Raw genomic sequence first — 21280 nt, 5'->3', positions numbered from 1 at the left:
TTAGATACTGATAAGTGATTTCTGCAAAATGTCATGGCAATTTTATTTTAAAACTTTTTTTCCAAAAAATTATTTATAAAAAATTAGTTTTTTTTTTTTTTTAAACTGCTCTAACGATTTAGAACATTTTTTTTTTTCTAAAAATGCATCTTAATCAAATAAAACTGCATACTTGTTTTGCAGGGCAATTTTTTTGCAGATGTTGTTTTATTGCTTTTAAAAACGAATTTAATATTATTTTTTTCATATTGGTAAATACCTACATTTCCCAAATTTCTGCACAAAAAGTCTTAAAAATTCAAGCAACTTGAACTCTAAGTGCAACCCAGTCGTGCATTTCATAAGCAAAATGTGCTTATCAACTCGTGTCTCGATATTCTTTCGAGTCAATAAGTCAAAATGTATTTAGGAATTTTTTCCCAGCAAAAGTCTTACTTTCGAGTACTTCTTAGTATCTAACCAAACGGAAATTTGGTGCAAGAAGTTCGAATTTTCGATTTAATTAAAAAATACCTTTTTACCTTTTATATTTTTATATAAAATCTCTGGCGTCTTTTTTTTATAAGAAAGACATTAATTTTATGTTTTTTTTTTCGTATTTTGGGCTTCATTCAGGATAGGAAGCTACTATACCCCCTGTAGTTTTATACTTTTTTTTATAGATTCTAATGGAATATTTTAGCTGAGCTCATACAAATCCCTTAATAGCCGAACGCCTGATATAAATGTACCTATTAAAATAATGTTTTCCCATAATAAAATTACTAGCTACTATGTTTCTAAAAGTTAAAGTTAAAATTATAATTTTACATTTAAAGTGTTTAGATGTTCAAATTAAAATGGTAAATTCACATTCTATATGTAAAATGTATCGCCAAAAAAAAATATTTTAAATGTTCAAATTTTTTATTTTTAAACTCTCACATAAATTGCAAAATAAAAACAAATTTAATTTTATCTACAAAATAGAAAAATGTAAAGTAAACTAAAACAGTGCCACTTTCAGGATATCTCAAATCGCGAACGAAAACTCAAGGAACATGCAAGGGTTTCTGGCATGCGGAAAAGCGATTTCGATTTTGGATCCGACACACCGTTAAAACGCAATGGTTCTATTGGTTCGTCATAGTTTTGGTGTTCCTGAATACTGTTTGCGTTGCTGTAGAACATTACGGCCAGCCAGCTTGGTTAACAAAATTTCTGTGTAAGTATAATTTTCGACATTCAACGAGTTCGTATCTCATCCTTAAAACGGCTGGGATCCTGATGCAGTAGAGAACAAAAACAGCTTTGGATGGCCAAATTCATTTGTCATAATGCTTCGTTTTCACCCTAATGACAGAATTCATCGCAATCGAATTGAAATAAACCGATTTCGATGAATTCTATAAAAGGGGTTGATAAATATTAAAAACATATATAATTTTTTGTTTCTGTCTCTTTTTTTTTTTTTTTCTCTCTTTCTCTATTTACAGATTATGCAGAATTTGTGTTTCTTGGTCTATTTATGACAGAAATGTGGGTCAAAATGTACGCACTGGGTCCACGGATATATTTTGAATCATCATTCAATCGTTTCGATTGTGTCGTCATTAGTGGTTCGATATTCGAAGTGGTGTGGTCCGAGGTGAAAGGCGGCTCATTCGGTTTGTCCGTTCTGCGTGCCCTCCGTTTACTACGTATATTCAAAGTGACCAAATATTGGTCGTCGCTGCGGAATCTTGTGATTTCGCTGTTGAACTCGATGAGATCCATCATTTCATTGTTGTTCCTGCTCTTCTTGTTCATTCTGATATTTGCATTGCTAGGCATGCAATTGTTTGGTGGGCAATTTAATCTGCAGGGTGGTACGCCCGAAACAAATTTCAACACATTTCCGATTGCACTATTAACTGTCTTTCAAATATTGACCGGTGAGGATTGGAACGAGGTCATGTATCAGGGTATTATATCACAGGGTGGAGCCAAAAAAGGAATGATTTATTCGCTGTAAGTTTTTTTTTTTTTCGTTTGTTTGTTTATTTATTTATTTTTCTTTTTTTTATTATTTTAAAAGTTTTTAGTTCTTCTATTTTTTTTTTTTTTCATTACGAGTTATATTAAAAATGAATTCCACCTGTATAACAAATACTTCTACTATACATTAAACGTATACCGTATGTCTTTAAATTTATTCATAGAAACACTCGGCGTCATTTGATTTTTCGAAAAATCTTGATATTACATGTCTAAAGGAGTTTTTCGTCGAAAAGTTCACATTCAATGTAAACCAAACACCTTATTAAAATGATTTTTTAAAGCTAGAGTCCAATTTGTTTGCTTCATGATTTTAAAAAGCGATCGCCTTATATTTCGTTTCAAATTTCAGGTCGAAAAAACTCTTTAGAAAAGAGTTTGGTTTGCGTTGGCCCAAAATTCTTCTAAAAACAATAATTGAACTGCTTTATTACATTGTATGGCAGCGCAGATTCCTTAAAAAGTTCAACATGTGATTGGACCGACTGCAGATCCAGAGTTAGTAGATGTTCTTGTGAAAGATTTTTAACTTTTCAGTCAAATAACTTTTTTTCTGACTCCTACTGAAGCACAATGATCAACTTGAAATTTTTTATATAATTTTTTCTTCTTCTTGCAAAAAAGGGATTCTTGTTTTTTTTTTTTTAATTGGAAATTTTTTTGTTACAGTTTTCGATTGGGACCAAAGGCTGAAGTATCCTGTTTTCGTTTTGTTTGACTGAATACATTAAAAGTGAAACCATTTACATATTTGTCGATATTAAATCGATGAAGTTTTTAAGACCTTTATGCCAACGGGTCTGTTATTCATCTAATTGATTCTAAGATACACACTAGCTATCCAAATTCAGGATGCTATAGCCTGCTGATTATTCTTCCTACCTATCAATGGATTTTGTTATTTGGTTTCCAGTTTCTTCATAGGTCACCACTGTGCTGTCTGGATCTAGTTATTAATAACTTAACGTAGCTAGTTCCATTTTGAGGTCGCCAGAAAAAAAATCCATCGTCTAGAGGTTTTTTTTTGGAAAGACTGATTTTTGTTGCTAATTATACCAAAGAAAAGAATGAGAGTTCATACATATACCTAATATCTCTTTGGCCGTTCTTAAGTACCCATCCAAATTTGATGCATGACACTGAAATCCCTTTTTTACCTACTTCCAAATTTTATTTTTTTTTGTGTTTGTTACCTCATATCTTTGGACTGAGTGAACCAATTTTGATAATTCTTTTTGTATTGGAAAGCTGGTGGCTGCGATGTGGTTCCATTTCAATTTCGTTCTTTTTGGATATAGGAACTATAAGAAAATCCATAAAAATGATTATTCTGTAAACCAATCGTCTTTGTAAAGTCGACGACGCACATAGGAGTATTTGCAGTAAAAAAGTTTCGCAAAGTGGGTGCTAAATAAACATGTCTCAATATGCAGCACTCATTTTTTTGTGTTTCGATCGTGTCTTTAAAAAAATGAGTTCAAAGTTAACTGTTACATCTACCTCATTTTTATTTGAATGCGAAGTATTTTGGTAAGTGTTATTCTATCGAATCGATATCGAAGTGTTGTGATAGAAATCTAAAAAAAATTAAATGGATAATAATTCTTCAGTTATTTATTAACGATATGAATAAAGTTTTGGAAATGTTAGATTATGTTTTCTATTTTAATTCGGGCTTAGAACTAGTATCTAAAAACTTGATATTTTTGTTAAGTTATTATTTGAATTTTAATGATTTTGTTTTAGTATACCTCGTTATTCTGCGATGAATTGAATTTTATGAGTTAGTTTATATGTTCCTTAACACAATGCAACAAAAATTGGGTGCTCTTAGGTGCTCTTTAGAGAATTGAGGGTCAATTAGTTTTTCACTTTCTGATACAAAATACTCCTTACTTTATGCAACGTTTTTTATTTTTAAATTAAATTTACTGATGTCATTAGTGTATTTTATTTTGGGTGATCTTAATTAAGGTTGGGGAAGAGAGAAAAGAAACTGAGAATTGCGTATTAGGGATGAGGAAAAAAATTTGAGAAAAATAATGTAGACAGGCGGAGTACAGGCCATTAATGAAATTTGTTAGTTTTTGATAAAAAATAAAAACAACAAAAACTAGGTTTATATTGTATATTTTTGTAGGAATACTCATTTAAAACAGAAATAATAACAAAAACCACGAAAAATAATTATGGCCAATTTTTTGATGACAATACTCCTATGTGCGACGTTACGAAACATCTAAAATTTTGAAATTAATGAAAAATGCAATAGGGTAATTGTAAATTATTTTTTACATTTGTGATTGGTAGGTTAGACGAAGAGATTGGCAATATTAACATATAGTGTATTCATATAAAAATGTATGAAACAGAAAGTTTCCAGTCAAAGCCTCATTGATTAAACATACATCAGCCTTTAACAAACTAACATTTTAAGTAAAGGTATAAAAATCCTTCTTAGTGATAGAATAAAATTTCAAAAGACACGTAAGTTAATATTTATAACTCAAAAAGAATTTTAAACAAAATCGATTTAATCAAGTGATGTGGAGTGTTTCTATGTAATAAGAAGATACAAAAAACGAGTACTATTTGACTTTTATAAATAAATTTGACCATCATTTAATATAGAGATGTCAAATATTTATTGTTTTTTTTTTTATTATTTTAATCAAGTTTTAGAAAAATTAATGTATTTTGTACTCGTATTTAAAACATTATTGTATATGTTGTGTCAAAGTCAACATTGTTTTTTTTTTTTTTTTTAAACATATAAAGTAGTCCATCCTGTAGCCAATAAATCATAAAAAGTATAGATTGTGTAATTACGTCGCTAGATAAAACCAAAACGAAAATCAAGATCAAAACGTTGAACGTTGAACCATTAATGTGCGCAATCATCGTCTTCAAAAAAACATAAGTGTTTCTAATATCAAAAAAAAAAAAACAGATTTAAATTAAGAGAATTAAATTTAACAAATTGTTGGAAATTCAAAATTTTGAAATTTTGGATAAATGAAGTTGTTTGTTAGCAAAAAAAAAAACACTATTTATCTCTTCTTCCACCAAGTAGTTTAATAATATTTAGTACAAACATACTATATACATACATATATGATTTTTTAGAATTTATTTTAGAATATTTTATTTGGTAATTCTATATAGTCTTCTTTCCAACAATTTTAATTCTCTTACTAAAATCTGAAATTAAATCTCAGAAGTGACAGGTGATTTAAAAGTTTTTGTTCGAGCATGAAAAAATTTAGTTACAAATAAATTATTGTTTTTCAATACTTAATACTTAGTACTAAATTTAATAGTACCTATACCTATAATCAACACTCTGTAGGATGATGCATGAATTTTTGTAGGTTTTTATTTAATAACTTCAATATTTTATCTTGAGGATTTAAATATTTGTTTTTTTTTTTTTTTATTATACTAACTTTAGTACATTTTTCGTTAAAATTTTTCTTAGTTTTAGAAAAAAAAAAAAAACGACGACTGAAAAGCATTATAACCATAAAGGAAAAATTTTAATAAGTTTTTCTTCCTAAAAAAAATCAAGATAAAAAAAAATTAAAGAGTCTTCTAAAAGAAACTTTTTTTTAAAACTAAATTAGTTTATTTTAAAAATAATTCCTTTCGGAAAGCCTTCAAAAATTGAAAACAATCTTATTCGGTTTAATTTGGAAAACCTAATTAGGCTCTGTAATGTTTTTCAAGATTAAAAAAATTAAAATTGAGAATTAGGGAATAAGTATATTTTGTTTAAATTAATGCATGTTTTGGTAAAATATTGCGTAGGTAAAGTTTCAGTTTCTTGAAACAATTAGTTTGTGTTTTGTTTTTTTACAAAAGGTTGTTAATTTTTTCCCGACAACATCATGCTTTTTATATGAAAATTCCCTTTAATCTGGAATACAACAAAAGACTCATTCGATAAAGAGCACATATACATGCAAATTTGAAAAAAAAAAATTGTAGGAAATTTATGTTTGGTTTTCATGCTTTTTAAAATTAATTAATTGGTTTAAAGACCCAGTAAAAAAAAAAAAATAAAATTTAATGAAACACGCCTATTTATTTTTGTATAGGGTTATCCTTTTTTAATTAAAAACAATAAAATAAAATAATATGGAATAAAAGTTTAAATGACACTTTTTGCACTTTTTTCTTTTACTATTAAATATAACAAAAACAAAAAAGTTATATTAAAATTTTGTTTTATTTCCAAAATAATCCAATGCTTCAGCAGAAAAAAAAAATAAAGCGCACAAAATTATAAAAAAAAAAATCATAATATTGGCAATAGCTTTTATGCTTCCTTTAGACACAACAATCTATTCAAACCAAACAAAAATAGTGCATGATTTTACCAATACCAATATTACCAGTATTATAACAAGTTCAATTTAATACATATAAGTAAAAAAAAAAACAAAAAATGTATTTTTAAGAAAATATCAACGATTAATAAGAAGAAAGGAAAGACAAATCTACTACAATTTTGACAATTTAATGTAAGAAATTGTCAAAAAAAGGGAAATTAATTTCTAAAAAATAATTTCATTTAATATGGAATTAGGTGATGGATTTTTTCGAGTTCTCAGGAAAGTGCAATAAATAAAATATATTTTTTTTAACAACAAAAAAAAAACATAAAAAGAAAATTTCGGGAGAAAATGGCAGCCTAACGTTTATCGAACAAAAGAGAGTGTTTTACTTAAAAAACTTAGAACATTGATTCAATAAGAAAACTATTTATATGATTAATTATATAGTAATCATATAGAAGTTTTTTTTTTAGTCTCAAATGTTAATAGAAATTTATAATTTTTTTCCAACACATTTTCATTTTTGTTGTTACACACACTTACATTCAATTCAGTTAACATTTTTAGTATCAATATAATAACACATAATATATGGACACAATACGTAATTTAAACATAGGTACACTTAAAAAAAAAAAAACCTTTAAATTATTACATTTCACATTTTTAGTACTCGTTTAAAATTTAGAACAAAAACTGTTTTTATTTTTAGTTTTTTAGTTGATTTAATTTTTTTTTTTTTGTCTAAACAAGGAAAATACATTTTATTATTATTTTTTATTTTATGATTAATATTTTTATTTATTATTACACAAAAATGCAGATACTTTATCGTTTTGGTGCTATTCGGTAACTATACACTGCTAAATGTGTTCTTGGCTATCGCCGTCGATAATTTGGCAAATGCCCAAGAACTGACAGCAGCCGAAGAGGAGCAAGTTGAAGAGGACAAAGAAAAACAACTGCAGGAGCTTGAAAAAGAAATGGAAGCATTACAAGGCGATGGTGTATATGTTGAAGGACAAACAGCAACGCCCGCGGCAAGTGGCAAAAGTAAAAAGAAAGAAGAGGAGAAAAAAGAAGAAGAGGAAGTGACAGAAGGTCCCAAACCAATGTTGCCATATTCATCAATGTTTATTTTATCACCAACAAACCCGTAAATATTCTTTTTTTGCAATAATTTGTTTTTAAATTTTTTTTTTATTTTATTTAAAACAATAGTCTGGTATGTAGAGTGTTAAAAATAATAAAGGATTTTGTATCGATTGAATTTTACAAGAAATTTATTTACACCTCTAACTATCTATTTTTTTTTTCTTTTTTGGAACAATTTTTTATGTGGAAAAACTATTTTTGTCGAGAAAAATGTTATATCTCTTTCAGATTCAATTATAATTGAATCTGAACTGGTGTACCTCAGGGAAGCCACATGGGTCCTTTTTTTTTATCAATTCTAGTCCATAAATAATATTTGATCTTGTATATGGTCAAATAAAATTCTTGTTTTTGCGGTGTTCAACAATACCTGTCAAATACACAATAATTTTGATTTTACTTCTGAAATTTAAAAAAACAAAAACTGTTTGAACCTTATCAACCAACGGTAACTGCCAGAGAACCGTTTTCTTAATTTAGGACTTTCTGGCAAACGTCTTTTATAAGAAAAAAAAAAAAAAAACGTTTTAAGGACATTAAAGGCAAAACTAAAAAAATTCTAAAAAAAAATAATATATACAAATTTTTTTTTTTTTTTTGAAAAATCAAGTTTTTGAAATGGGACCAAAAAATATTTTTGAACTTTTTTTTGTCGATTGATATATTTTTCTAACCGCATAATGAATTTCAGTAGATCCTTAAAAAAATCGATACAAAATCTTTTTTTAGCACACAATGCCACCTGTCAGACTATTTTTACAACAAAAAAAAAACACAAACTTTTACTTAACAAACCAATGTTCATTTTTTTTTATTTTTCTATTTTCCGATGCTTGAACGTGATGATGATGATGCTGGCATAAAACAAAAAAAAAAATAATTAAATAAAATTAATAAAAAAAAAAAAAAAAAATACAGTATTCGTTGTGGAGCCCATTGGGTGGTCAATTTGCCATACTTCGATTTTTTCATTATGGTCGTCATCTCATTGTCATCGATAGCGTTGGCCGCCGAAGATCCCGTCATTGAAAATTCGACGCGAAATAAAATTTTAAATTATTTCGATTATGCATTTACGGGCGTATTCACAATAGAAATGTTACTAAAAATTGTAGATTTAGGTATTATATTACATCCTGGCAGCTATTTAAGAGAATTCTGGAATATTATGGATGCTGTGGTCGTTATATGCGCTGCAGTAAGCTTCGGTTTCGATATGACCGGTAGCCAAGCGGGAGCAAATTTATCAACGATTAAATCGTTGCGTGTATTACGTGTCCTGCGTCCATTAAAAACAATTAAACGTGTACCGAAATTAAAAGCGGTATTCGATTGTGTGGTGAACTCGCTTAAAAATGTTGTTAATATTTTAATCGTGTATATATTGTTTCAATTTATTTTTTCGGTAATTGGTGTACAATTGTTCAATGGGAAATTTTTTTATTGTACGGACGATAGTAAACATACTGCCACAGAGTGCCAGTAAGTAAAATTAAAAATTTTTTTTTAAAAATTTAACAAAAAAATCAAATTTTTTTTTTTTTAATATTAAAACAAAAATTAGAATTTATTATAAAAATTCATTAATTTTTTATTTATAATTTTAATTTTTTTTTTTTATTTTATTATAATGTGTGTGTGTTGTGCTTAGATGTTTACAGAACTTAAGAAAATTAATTTAATTGGCTTGTTTTATATTTAATAACTTTTAGTTTTTTTTTTTTTTTAGTTAATTTGTTGTGATTTTTTTATTTGTAGTTTGAAAAGAAAACGCAAAAAAATAAAAACTATAGCAGATCTCTGTCTATCCCATCGGTGTTTGCTAAAACATATTGGTTGCAATATTTTTTCATCTTCAAAAATATTTATTTGTAAAGGACAATGGTAATTTTGGCCCTGAGACCAATAACGATGTGTCATATGTCATTGGAAAGGTATTTTTGCGTAGATCAATTGGTTATATGGTGCCAAGACTCAATTCGCTGTGGGAAAAAAGTTATAGCCATAAATGTAGAACAGAGTAAAAATAGGAAATAGACGTAGAAGCGACCGTCGAGTTACTTATCTCATACGGATAGAAGGTAAAATTGGTGTCAAATGAAAAATAAGTTGATAGAGAAAATAAAAACAAAAAGGTTACCGCTTTTAAAATGGGAACTTCTATGTGGCAACCCTGTTTTCAAAGAAAAAAATGGTATATTACACATCTTTGTAGAATGATCAAATAAGAACATTTTTGAAATGCCACACGAAAGCTTAAATATATAAAAAAAATAATAAAATAATATAAGGAATGTTGGCCAGCAAATATGGAAACCCTATTAACATTAAAAAAAAAAAAAAAAAAAAAAAACAAATCATAAAATCTTTTTTGTACAACAGAGTACACTTTTGTTTCCACTAAATGGCTAAACTCCAGACCAATAGTTAGCTGACAAAAATACGGCCAAGTAATCGGCAACCCTACGCAAATGCTTAGAAATACTTAAAATATTATTTTTACAGCCAAAATGTGTGATATCATATGTTATCTTTTGACCTTTAACTCTATCAAATTCCATACATTTTTGTAAAAAAAAAAAAAAATTCTGTTTTTCTTAGCATTTGAGTAGGGTTGCTGATTACTTGGCCGTATTTTTGTCAGCTAACTATTGGTCTGGAGTTTAGCCATTTAGTGGATACAAAATTGTACTCTGTTGTACAAAAAAGATTTTATGATTTGTTTTTTTTTTTTTTTTTTTTTTTTTTAATGTTAATAGGGTTTCCATATTTGCTGGCCAACATCCCTTATATTATTTTATTATTTTTTTTTATATATTTAAGCTTTCGTTTGGCATTTCAAAAATGTTCTTATTTGATCATACTACAAAGATGTGTAATATACCATTTTTTTCTTTGAAAATAGGGTTGCCACATAGAAGTTCCCATTTTAAAAGCGGTAACCTTTTTGTTTTTATTTTCTCTATCAACTTATTTTTCATTTGACACCAATTTTACCTCCTATCCGTATGAGATAAGTAACTCGACGGTCGCTTCTACGTCTATTTCCTATTTTTACTCTGTTCTACATTTATGGCTATAACTTTTTTCCCACAGCGAATTGAGTCTTGGTGCCATATAACCAATTGATCTACGCAAAAATACCTTTCCAATGACATATGACTCATCGTTATTGGTCTCAGGGCCAGCTTCCATACAAAAATTACCATTGTCCTTTGTTTTTTATTTTCAAAACAAAAATAAAATAATCAGCCCTGTAGATATTTCGCGTGTGTAAAATATATGTGTAACTTCTCCTTTCTTTACTTATTTGTCTATATACAAAAATATCTATGTTTTGTATGTGAAAACTGAATTGAGCAGTGCGTGACTATTTTTCTTTAAGAAGCGATCGTAAAAAAAATGTAACAAAAAATTATTAACAGTAGGTGCTAGATTAAACTCTATCTAACACCTTTTACATATTTTTAAAAATTCCAAAAAAAAAAATATATATAAAAAAAAGTTTTGAAAATGATAAATATCCATTTTTACAACTTTCAAAAAATGGAGGATTTATGTATTTTCAAAGCTTTTTTTGTATACAAAAAGAGCACGCACCTTGCCCATATACCTACCTACATATCTTATACACCTATAGTCTGTGTGAAGCGAATTAGTTTAAGCGCCTCAAAACTCTTAGTTAATACTCTGACATTTTTTCCTTTTAACAAAAAAAAAAAAAAAAATACTTATGATATGTTTCTTATCTGTGTCTTTATTATAGAAAATACTTCATAATATATATTATTTTATTCTTAACCCTTCCATAAAATATAATAGTTGTAGAAAAAAAATATCTGCTTCCTCTGTCTCTATTGTAGATACAATTTCTTTTAATCAAATCTATATTAGTGTTACCTTCTTTAACCTTCTTCTATTAGATTTTCATGAAATGCGATTTTGAATAAATTATACAAAAAAAAAAAAGAAGAATATTATTTGATGACAATCTAGTTAAAGGTGACATTATAAAAAGTTGCAATTATTAAAAATTAGTAAAAAATTACAAAAAAAAAAAAAAAAATATGGCATAACTAGAGCCCAAAACAGATTTATTATTAAGTTTTCATTAAAAAGGCAACTTAATTACTTATTTATATTGGTTTAGTCTGAGTGAAAATATATATATTTTTAAAATGATTTACTAAAGTTTTACAATTTTATAATGTTGTATAGACGTAGTGCTTCGATTTAATTATCTTAAATTAGAAAAAAAAAATATATATCTATATAATACATGGATTTATTTCAATGCATTTGTATCTGGTTCAAGAAAAGTTTTTTTTTTTCTATATATGAAAATATAAATTTCAATTACAATTTTTTTTTATAAATTTTTTTTATTGGTAGTAGTTTGCGATTTTTTTCTATACATACAAAATTCAAAAATTTGTATAGAAAAGTATTTTTCAATATTATACTCATATATCGGCTTTCCAATCTGATTTGGATTTTGTTAAATATTAGATTTCTTTTTTATATAAAATATTTATTATTACAATTATTGGAAAAAGCTTATAGATAGATCATAATAAATGTGTAAAAATATTTGTATTGAAAATATTTACGTTATGTTCTAATAACATCAATTTTTTGGGAGAGTGTTTAGGTATGGGTCAGTCCTGTTGCATTTTTTCGAAATTCAAAATGATTTGAATGAAAAAATAAATCCCCTTGAAGTTCGTGCTGAATGAGATTCTTCTAACAAAATTGTGAACAAATTGGAATCATTGAATCATGGACACTATACCTCCTTTCTTGTTCTTTGGTATACAAAATTGACTTGACATCCATGAAACCATTTAAAAATAATATTTTCTTCAAAATGTCAGTCCAGCTTAAAAAATAAAAACACGCAGTGATTTCTTACCAAAATCTTACTTCATCCGAAGAAACACCTTGGAAAATGAAGTACATTTTTCTCGTTTGAGTTTGCCTTAGCTATTTTTTTTTTGTAGAACAGAAAAAAATACTTATCTAAAAAAAAACCGGAAGTCGAGCCTTGATTATCTTGTCTTAGCCGTTGTTGATTTGAACATGACGCCTCTTCATTCAACCGCGTACCAAATCAATGTTTCTATAATAACCACCTTGTTGTAAATTGAACACGTAAAGTTCTTAAATAAACTCAAAGTTATTTTCTACACAGATCGAAAACGGTCTGTCAAATTAAAAGGTTATTAAAAGGTCTACAACTAATTTTCAAAAAAAGCTATGGCAAAAATATGAAATTCACCCTTTGAAGTGTTTAAAAAAAAACCACCCTAACTCTTAAACGGAAGGGATAATCGAAAAAAAGTTATTTAACATATATTGTAGATTATTAAATTATCTTCAAGTTTGCCATATATTTTTTTTCTGTAGACTCAAAAATACTTGAGTTATGTCAAAAAGTAAAATTTTTATCAGAAACAAAATGGCGCCCAAATGACTCTAGGTGCGATTGTGCAAAATGTGGTTTTAGACTCGTGTCTTAATACTCTTTCGGGTCCTGTAGTCAAAATACAATTCGGAATTTATTCCCAAACCCCATATTATAACATCTTACTTTCCCGTACTATATCGTATTTTTAAAGCATTAAAAATATTTTTTGTACCGTTATTAACATTAGGTACTTGCCATAGAACCATTTTCTTGAAATCGGTCTTTCTCGTAAACCAAACGATCGATCTCAATGAAATGTTTGTATAAACTGTTTTAATAATTTTAATACCTAAACAAAGAAAAATTTTCAAAAAAGTTAAAATTTTTTTTTTGAAAATGTTATTGAAACTTTGTTTTTATGGAAACTATTGAAAAAATAACGACCCTAACTATTTTCAAAAAAAAAAATGTCTCAAAACACCTTGTTGTACAATAAATTAAATGACATGTTTCGTTTGAAGGCCAAAACTTTTTAAAGGGATGTTTTTGTACATCTCGAAAACAGAATACCTATTTGTAAAATGAACAAACGTAAATTTTTAATACAAATATAAATGCAAAAACTAAAAACATACATAAAAATGTTTTGATATTATAACATTTTTAATTACATAATTAGATTTTAAAATTTTAAAAACAATAAATTGGTTAAAATAAATTAATTTTTTTCTTAAAAAATATTTATAATCGTTTCTTGTTGAGTTAGTTTTTTTTTTAACTCTTGTAGTTTGTTGCATAAAATATTTACATATATAACCATTTAAAATATATATTTCTGTTAAATATTAAAACTACATTATATAAATATAATAATATAATCATTAATATTTGAGCATTAAAAAAAAAAAAAAAAAAATGTTAAAACTACTACTATTGTATTTACCATTTCAGATTAAAATATTTTTCTAATTTTTTTTCTTTAATTATAACAAAATTCTTGTGCCTAATCGCATTGAAATATTACAAAAAAAAAAAAAACTATGATATACAATAGTTTTTTTCCAGATATGCGAAAGAGATACAAAGACAGGATCGAGTAAAGTTTCGCTTTTTCAATACGCGCTTGTTTCGTCGAGAAATATGAAACTCGACACGAAAATTACATTTTACAACACAAGTTATAAACAAGCTTATTTAAGTTTTGTTTTAAAATTATTATTTGCAAATTTATATAGAGTTTTTTATAGATTAAAAAAAATATATATATACATATATTTAGGTATAATAGATATTTATAAATCCACTGCAAGCTATATAGAATAGGATCCAAAGCAAAGTTATATTTTTTTCTTAGACAAAAAAAAAAATACCCAAATAATCACTTATTTCAAAATGTGAGGAAGGTAGGAATCAGAATAAATTTTGAATACAAAGACTTTTTTTTTTAATTTGATACCAAAATTTAGTCCCCTTTTAGGTTAACAGAGGAAAATTTATTCAAGCTTTCAAACACAAATCAAAAAGATTCCAAACAAAAAGTCATTAAAATTTTAAAATGTCAGAAATTCGTTAGGGGCTTAACGCACAAGCGTCATATTTTCACTTTTCTAACAAAAATAATTATTATTATCTGTCCTTAAAAAACCAAATCAATCAGAAAGACTTCACGCAAAACAAATATAGTTACGCACTAGCTTCTCTAAGAAAAATAATACAAAAAAAAAAAGAAAATTAGAGAAAAAAAAACAACAACTAAGATTTGTGTTATTGCTTGTATCTGATGTCACAAGTACCTAAGCTTTTATAAAAGTAACACAAGATACCATACCAACCATACTACTGCCAGAAGATTTCTTAATAAGCTAATAAAATCATCATTCACAGAGCTACAGCTAAAAGAAAAAACAATAATTTTAAAATCATTTGTCTATATAGAATTTAATGATATAATAATATTTAAGGACACGCTACAATCACTTTAATCTATATAAATAATAATAATACACAAGAGAAATAAATACCTACAGCTATTTTTATAAAATACAACACAAAATATTTTGCAACTTAAGAATGTTACTACACACAGGGTGGGTCATACAAAAAGTAATGAACACTTTTAAAAATATTGAAAATCTTCATGGTTTATTTTTTATTTTTTCTCATTTTCATTCGCATAGAAGTGGATACATTTTAAACGAGAGTTAACTGAATGAATGAATTAATTTATCAATAGTTCAAAACGTTCAGTTAATAACTATCAATAGTTCAAATCATTCGATAGTTTCCATAACTAATTTTAATAGTGTTTTGTTTTATGTTTAGCGTTTAGGTTAATAAATGCGTAGAACATATTTAAATATCGATTTTTGACAAAAATCTAATGTAAATTACATACTGGAAGGTTATTAAAACTTCAAACTTGTAAACTAAGGGTTTTTTAATTAATTCGTAGAGAGAAATGAAGAGTTTGTTTTTGTAGATAATGCTATTAACTTGTCGGTATAACAACTTAAGAAAAGTTTCGATTTGGATTTAAAAATTTTTTCTGTGTGCTTTCGCAAATCATATAAATCTTTTGAAAACAAAAAAAAAAAAAAAAACAAAAAACAAATTTTGAGCCGTCATAGAACAGTCTTTAGTTTTCTCATTTTCTCGAAAACGTCTGAACCGATTTCAACTTATTTTTTTAGAATACCTATTTGATAAAAAAGTCTTAACTTCCTTGAAATTTTGTTTTTATGTAGATATGTTAGGTATGTTATAATTTTTTTGAGAACGGAGAACACAGAGTTGATTTCTCATAATCAGAAGAATAAATTCAACTTAATATCAAATTTTATCGAAAAAAATGATATCAAAGAAAAAAAAAGTTGTCAAAGCTTATTCCAATCGTATCGATATAAAATTCCGATAGATGATCAGGACAAAATTTCGAGTCAAGTAAAAAAAGTTTCGAATAGAACCAAAATGTTTAAACTCAGTTGAGTTTTATCTAAAATAAAGCTATTTAAAGAAAACAAATAGAAAAACATAAAAACCGTTTTAACTAGAGAACAAAGTATAAACTTAAAATTTCCTCATAAGTTTTTTGATCTAGAATTACATCAGGAACCTATGGCTTTCATCTGTTGCGGTGACTGTTTGTAGGACTCCTGCTACCTGCATAATAGAAAATTGACGAAAAATCCATGGCAATGTAAAAAATTGACGAAAACCAAAATTCCGGGTTTTATACCCCAACAACATGTCTTCTTTTCAAAATTAAAACCTAAAATCGGTTGAAAATTTAGTGGCTGATGTTCCAAGACGGGCTTTTTTTGGCTTTAAATCAAAATTTTAGTTCGATAACTTTCTTACATATATTCTCCTTTACAAATCTTGAAAAAAATTTTTGTTTTTTGACGTTTCAATGCCAACGACTAGGATTTTAGTACGAAAATAGAAATAGCATAAAACTACAATTATAAAAAAAAAGAAAATTTATGTTTTGTTGAACGAAATAATTATTAGGTATATAATAAAACACTTCTTATCCTCGTACAATAGAAATAATTATAGTTTTCTTATTAATTTTGAAATGCTGAAATTGAAAAAATTTTATAAAGGATTTGATGATCCGATATTTTCAAAAACGTAAAAGTAAAATTAAAAAAATAAAATTTTAAACTTCAGTTAAAAAATCTTAAACTTAACGTTATCAAAATATTGGAGAGTTACCTACATGTTTTTTTTTTATTTCATTTCAATTTTTGTCTCTTTTCTTATAATTTATTTTAATTACCTATGAGCTTTAATTTATTTTATATTTTTATTTACCTATTCACCACCTATTTTGAAAAAATCTTTATTCAGTAAAAGTATCAGATATCGATATGCCAAATTCAGTAAGAAATACCTGAAAAATTTGTGATAGTTGAGATAAAATTTAATTCAATTGTAATACATTGCTTAGTTTAAAGTTTACTCATTTTCAAACCTTTAGTTTATCAGATTCTAAATCAGTTTTCCATCAATTACCTAGTTTCAAAGTGACTGGAAATTTCTTAAAACCCGAAGGTAAAGTTGTATCAAACCCTGAACAAACAAAAAACTTTTCTCATAACTTTTTGAAAATATGTTGTATTATCATCATTTTCAATTTCTCAGCCAAAATATTTCATCTTAAAAGTGTTCATTATAAAAAATGACTCATCCTGTAAAAAACAAGCAAACTTATTTTTTTTTTTAACTTTTTATTAATTTAAGAGCTTATTGTCATCTAAGAAAATAATAAAGTTATAGGAACAAAAAAAAAAAAAAAATAATAACCTCCAGCTTGAGATTCCTGATTGTATTTTTAGTTTATTATTTTGTTTCATTTTTATTTCTTAGTTGTGTTTTGTGTCCGCAATAAATATGTGTGCTGTGTACTCCCTCACACCTTTATTATAATACAAACAACAACACTAAAATCCCCTTTCCATCCAGACTGCTTCAATCCTAAATAAATATAAAATATATTATTTCAATATTATGTGTGCTAGCAGTCCCACTAAATAATATATATTACTATACTACATTACCATTAGGCTATTTTTAATTTATAAGTCTAGAATGTTTAAACGTTAAAGAATATCCGTATCCGTACATTATTATAATAATCCGTGCTAATGTCAATGTCAATGTCCACACTCTACTTTTAACTACTCGCATTTATTAAGCTACCGTAAACAACAAAAATAAACTGCATACAGAACTGTATTTTGAGCTTACATATTTTCATATACGAAAAATCGTTATGTGTATTTGGTTTAAATGTATATGTTCTGTAATCGATTTTGTAACATTTCCTATTTTTTTACGCCTAATTGCAACCATAACAAATTATTTTTGTACAAAAAAAATAATTATAAAAAAAAAAAAAAAAAAAAAAACACAAGCAGACAATTTTTTACACGAAATTTGATATAATTACCAGGGGTTCCTTCTTCAAATATGAAGAAGATGAACTATTACCAAAAGAGGAACGGCGGATTTGGAAAACGCGAAACTTTCACTACGATAATGTAGCAACTGCCATGTTAACATTATTCGCTGTACAGACCGGTGAAGGATGGCCTCAGTAAGATATAATTTTCTTTTTGATAAAAAAAAAATCTAATTTTTTTAGAAAAAAAAATAAAGTAAAAGTAATTTAATAATAAAATAAATAAAGTTTAATTTAGTTTATTATTTTAATGTTTGAAATTTTAAATCATATTTAATTTTGATTTTTTTTTTTGTATTTTTTCTCAAAATTAATAAAATCGAAAAATAATAGAGTCCTTCAACATTCGATGGCAGCCACATATGAAAACAGGGGTCCAATTCAAAATTTCCGGATTGAAATGTCCTTATTTTATATTGTATATTTCATAGTATTTCCATTCTTCTTCGTTAACATTTTCGTGGCCTTGATTATCATTACATTTCAAGAGCAAGGCGAGGCTGAGTTGCAAGATGGTGAAATCGATAAAAATCAAGTAAGTCTTAATTATTAAATAAAATATCTTATTGAAATAGAAATGGATTGCATTAAATCAATGAAGTTCTAAAGTTCTCATTCCACTGTATTCTCTTGTTCACTTCTTTCCATCTCTACGTACTTTTTTCAACTACATTTTTCCCTTGAGATTTTCGCAAAAAAAAAATCCTTGTTTTAATTTTTTTATAAAACAGTAAATTCTTTTCATTTCCAATAAAAGTTTTTTAATTTTCATAAAATATATTCGAAAAAGAAATTCATAAAAAAATATATATATTTAACAACCCTAGTCTGGTCACACTAGATAACTCCTCTGAAAGTATGCTTTGCTTTATGACAACTATTGTCCCTAGTGATATGCAATGATTTATAATCTGGTGAATTCAATTTGTGGAATGTGTGGTAAAATTAATAAGGAGAATAGTGGTGGTTAGTTTTTATGAAAGTGTTGCCGCATCATCACAATAATGTAGATAATGTTTTTAAAAAAGTTTGTGCTGTAAAAACTAATTTTTCTATTTTTGATTAAAAAATACTATATTTTATTCATATTTCTTAGTAATTAAATAATAAATTACACTTTTACTTATACGAGTATGACAATGTAATTTTATTACCTAATTTTTAATACCTATTATAAATTTAACTTAAATTTAATTCAATTATCTAATAATAATTATTTTGTTTTATAGAAATCTTGCATAGACTTTACGATTGGTGCTCGACCTCTGGAACGTTATATGCCGAAAAATCGCAACACTTTTAAATATAAAGTGTGGCGAATTGTAGTTTCAACACCGTTCGAGTATTTTATAATGATGCTTATTGTGTTCAATACGCTATTACTTATGATGAAGGTATGTATGTAATAATATAATATAAAATAAATACCAACATAAAGTAATTTTTTATACAAAATGTTAAAAAATATAAAAAATTAAGAAAAATAAACATTTCAGACAAATACATTTTATAAGTTCAAGTCTTTTCTGGGTTAAAATAATAATTTTAGCTAAAATAAAATACACTAACCATTTTACAACATACTTAAACTTTCTCTAACAAAATACACACTCTATTATACACACATAATAAAAAATTAACAATTTTTTTTCTAACATAATAATACAAAAATTAAATTGCTAAATTGTTGTTTGTGTATGTAAGAAAATAAAAAAAAATCTGCTTAAAGCAAAACATTTTAATAGTAAATTAATAATGCACAATGTAAATATATTTTGCTGTATCTACTTTTAATGCATGTTTTTATTTTTTTTTTCTTAATTAGCCTTACTTTAGTTTATATTATTTATCCGCACAAGTTTTCTTAATTTTAAGGTTAAGATATAAATAAGTAATATAAATTAATAAAATTATTATAAGCAATTATATTTCAATTAATTTTATACCCATTCTGACCAGAACACTTTATTTAAGGAAATAATTATTATAATTATTATAAACAAGCACCTAGTGGCAGTAAGACCTTTCCTAGCTTAAATAATATTATTAATTTTATGAGAGAGGACAGTAGTAATTTTGTTTTGCACTTATAAGTTGAGTAATTAGCACAATATTTTTAACACAAAATTTTGGAATAATTACTGTAATAAAGGCTGAAGAAGTCAATTGACTTTTGTAAGTGTTCTAACTATATTAAAAGTTTTATTACATATTTAAGCATCAGATAATGGTAGTAATTAAAAAAATAGTCTCTTGTTGAAGCTTAGTTAAAAACAGAAAACTATTGATTTATTTTTCTGTTAGCAGTATGTATAGGAAAAGTAAAAGAATAAGATTATTATATATAAATTTTATTTTATCATACAAAAAAATCAATTAAAAAAAAAGGTTGATAAAACAACTTGAGAATTGAGTATAGTAGTTCGACATTAAAAATATCAAAATTATGTCAATCATTATCTAAACAAATTTTTTTTTGAATGAAATTAAAAACCTTTTCTTATAAAATTAAAAAAATAAATTAAATTTTTTTTTAAATGAAACTTAAAAATTTTTCTTAAAAAAATAAATTGAAAAAAAATTAAATAAAAATTTAAAAAATAAAAATCGAAAATGTAATACAATCGTTTATTTTCAAAACAATATAAGTCCATGTTGAATCTCAGAAGGGATGGTTTTTCTAATTCTTATGAATTCAAATCTTAGTTAATAGATACTTTGATACATAAGGATAAATAGGTAGGTATTTTGAAAATAAACGACTCAATTATATCATCAATTTAGGGGAGATGGGTGCAGTTGAGGACCGGGATACATTTGGGCAAAGCTAAAAAAATACAACAAGGAATATTTTTTTATTAGCATTATTTTCCCATTCAGAATAAAAATCTGAAAATGAATTTTTCAAATTAAACTAATTACCTAATTAATAAACCTTTGCAATTAACAACTAGTTACAGGGGTACAGTTAACGATATTTTCTTGAGAATTTGCATATAATGTGAAGGAAATATCTTAAATCAAAGTAAAGAACTGACACACAAGCATGTAACATTATAATAGGTATAACAAAATATGATTTTTAAGTTATTTTATTGTTGTTTTGTTTGATTTAAACTTGGCTTCCTGTATTTTTGTACTTTAAAGAAAAATATGCCTGTGATAAAAAAAAATACAAAACGAAAATTTCAATTACACTAAATGCGTTGTTAAACAATATGTTACATTTTAATTATAACTTGAAAACAAGAACAAACAGAGAGAAAATAATGTTGATCACAGTCGTAGCTTAGGTGCATTTAAAAAAAACAAATATTTAACAGTGGAATATTAAATTTATTAAACTAGTCTCATATTACATAGTGCATAAATAAAAAAGTGATAATTTATTACTGTTAA

At 26.0% G+C, this 21280-nt stretch overlaps 1 protein-coding gene across 26 annotated transcripts in view; it reads left to right on the top strand.

Moving 5' to 3' along the window:
- The window catches only part of LOC129912627 (voltage-dependent calcium channel type A subunit alpha-1), a 174023-nt gene that overhangs the window by 89681 nt on the left and 63062 nt on the right, over window positions 1–21280 (top strand). For 25 of the 26 annotated variants that reach the window (XM_055990954.1, XM_055990953.1, XM_055990939.1 and 22 more), the window contains 7 exons: window positions 1007–1204; window positions 1476–1989; window positions 7177–7509; window positions 8427–8990; window positions 17873–18016; window positions 18215–18416; window positions 19111–19275. In XM_055990954.1, coding sequence (XP_055846929.1) covers window positions 1007–1204; window positions 1476–1989; window positions 7177–7509; window positions 8427–8990; window positions 17873–18016; window positions 18215–18416; window positions 19111–19275 — 2120 coding nt within the window. Of the gene's footprint in view, window positions 1–994; window positions 1205–1475; window positions 1990–7176; window positions 7510–8426; window positions 8991–17872; window positions 18017–18214; window positions 18417–19110; window positions 19276–21280 lie in introns of all 26 variants that reach the window. The other variant, XM_055990940.1, reaches the window with a different exon arrangement.

The sequence above is a fragment of the Episyrphus balteatus genome, chromosome 2, assembly GCF_945859705.1.
Source record: "Episyrphus balteatus chromosome 2, idEpiBalt1.1, whole genome shotgun sequence".
In the NCBI taxonomy this organism is placed as follows: domain Eukaryota; kingdom Metazoa; phylum Arthropoda; class Insecta; order Diptera; family Syrphidae; genus Episyrphus; species Episyrphus balteatus.
The sequence above is the reverse complement of the archived record's forward strand: the minus strand, read 5'-3'. Positions and strand labels throughout refer to the sequence as shown.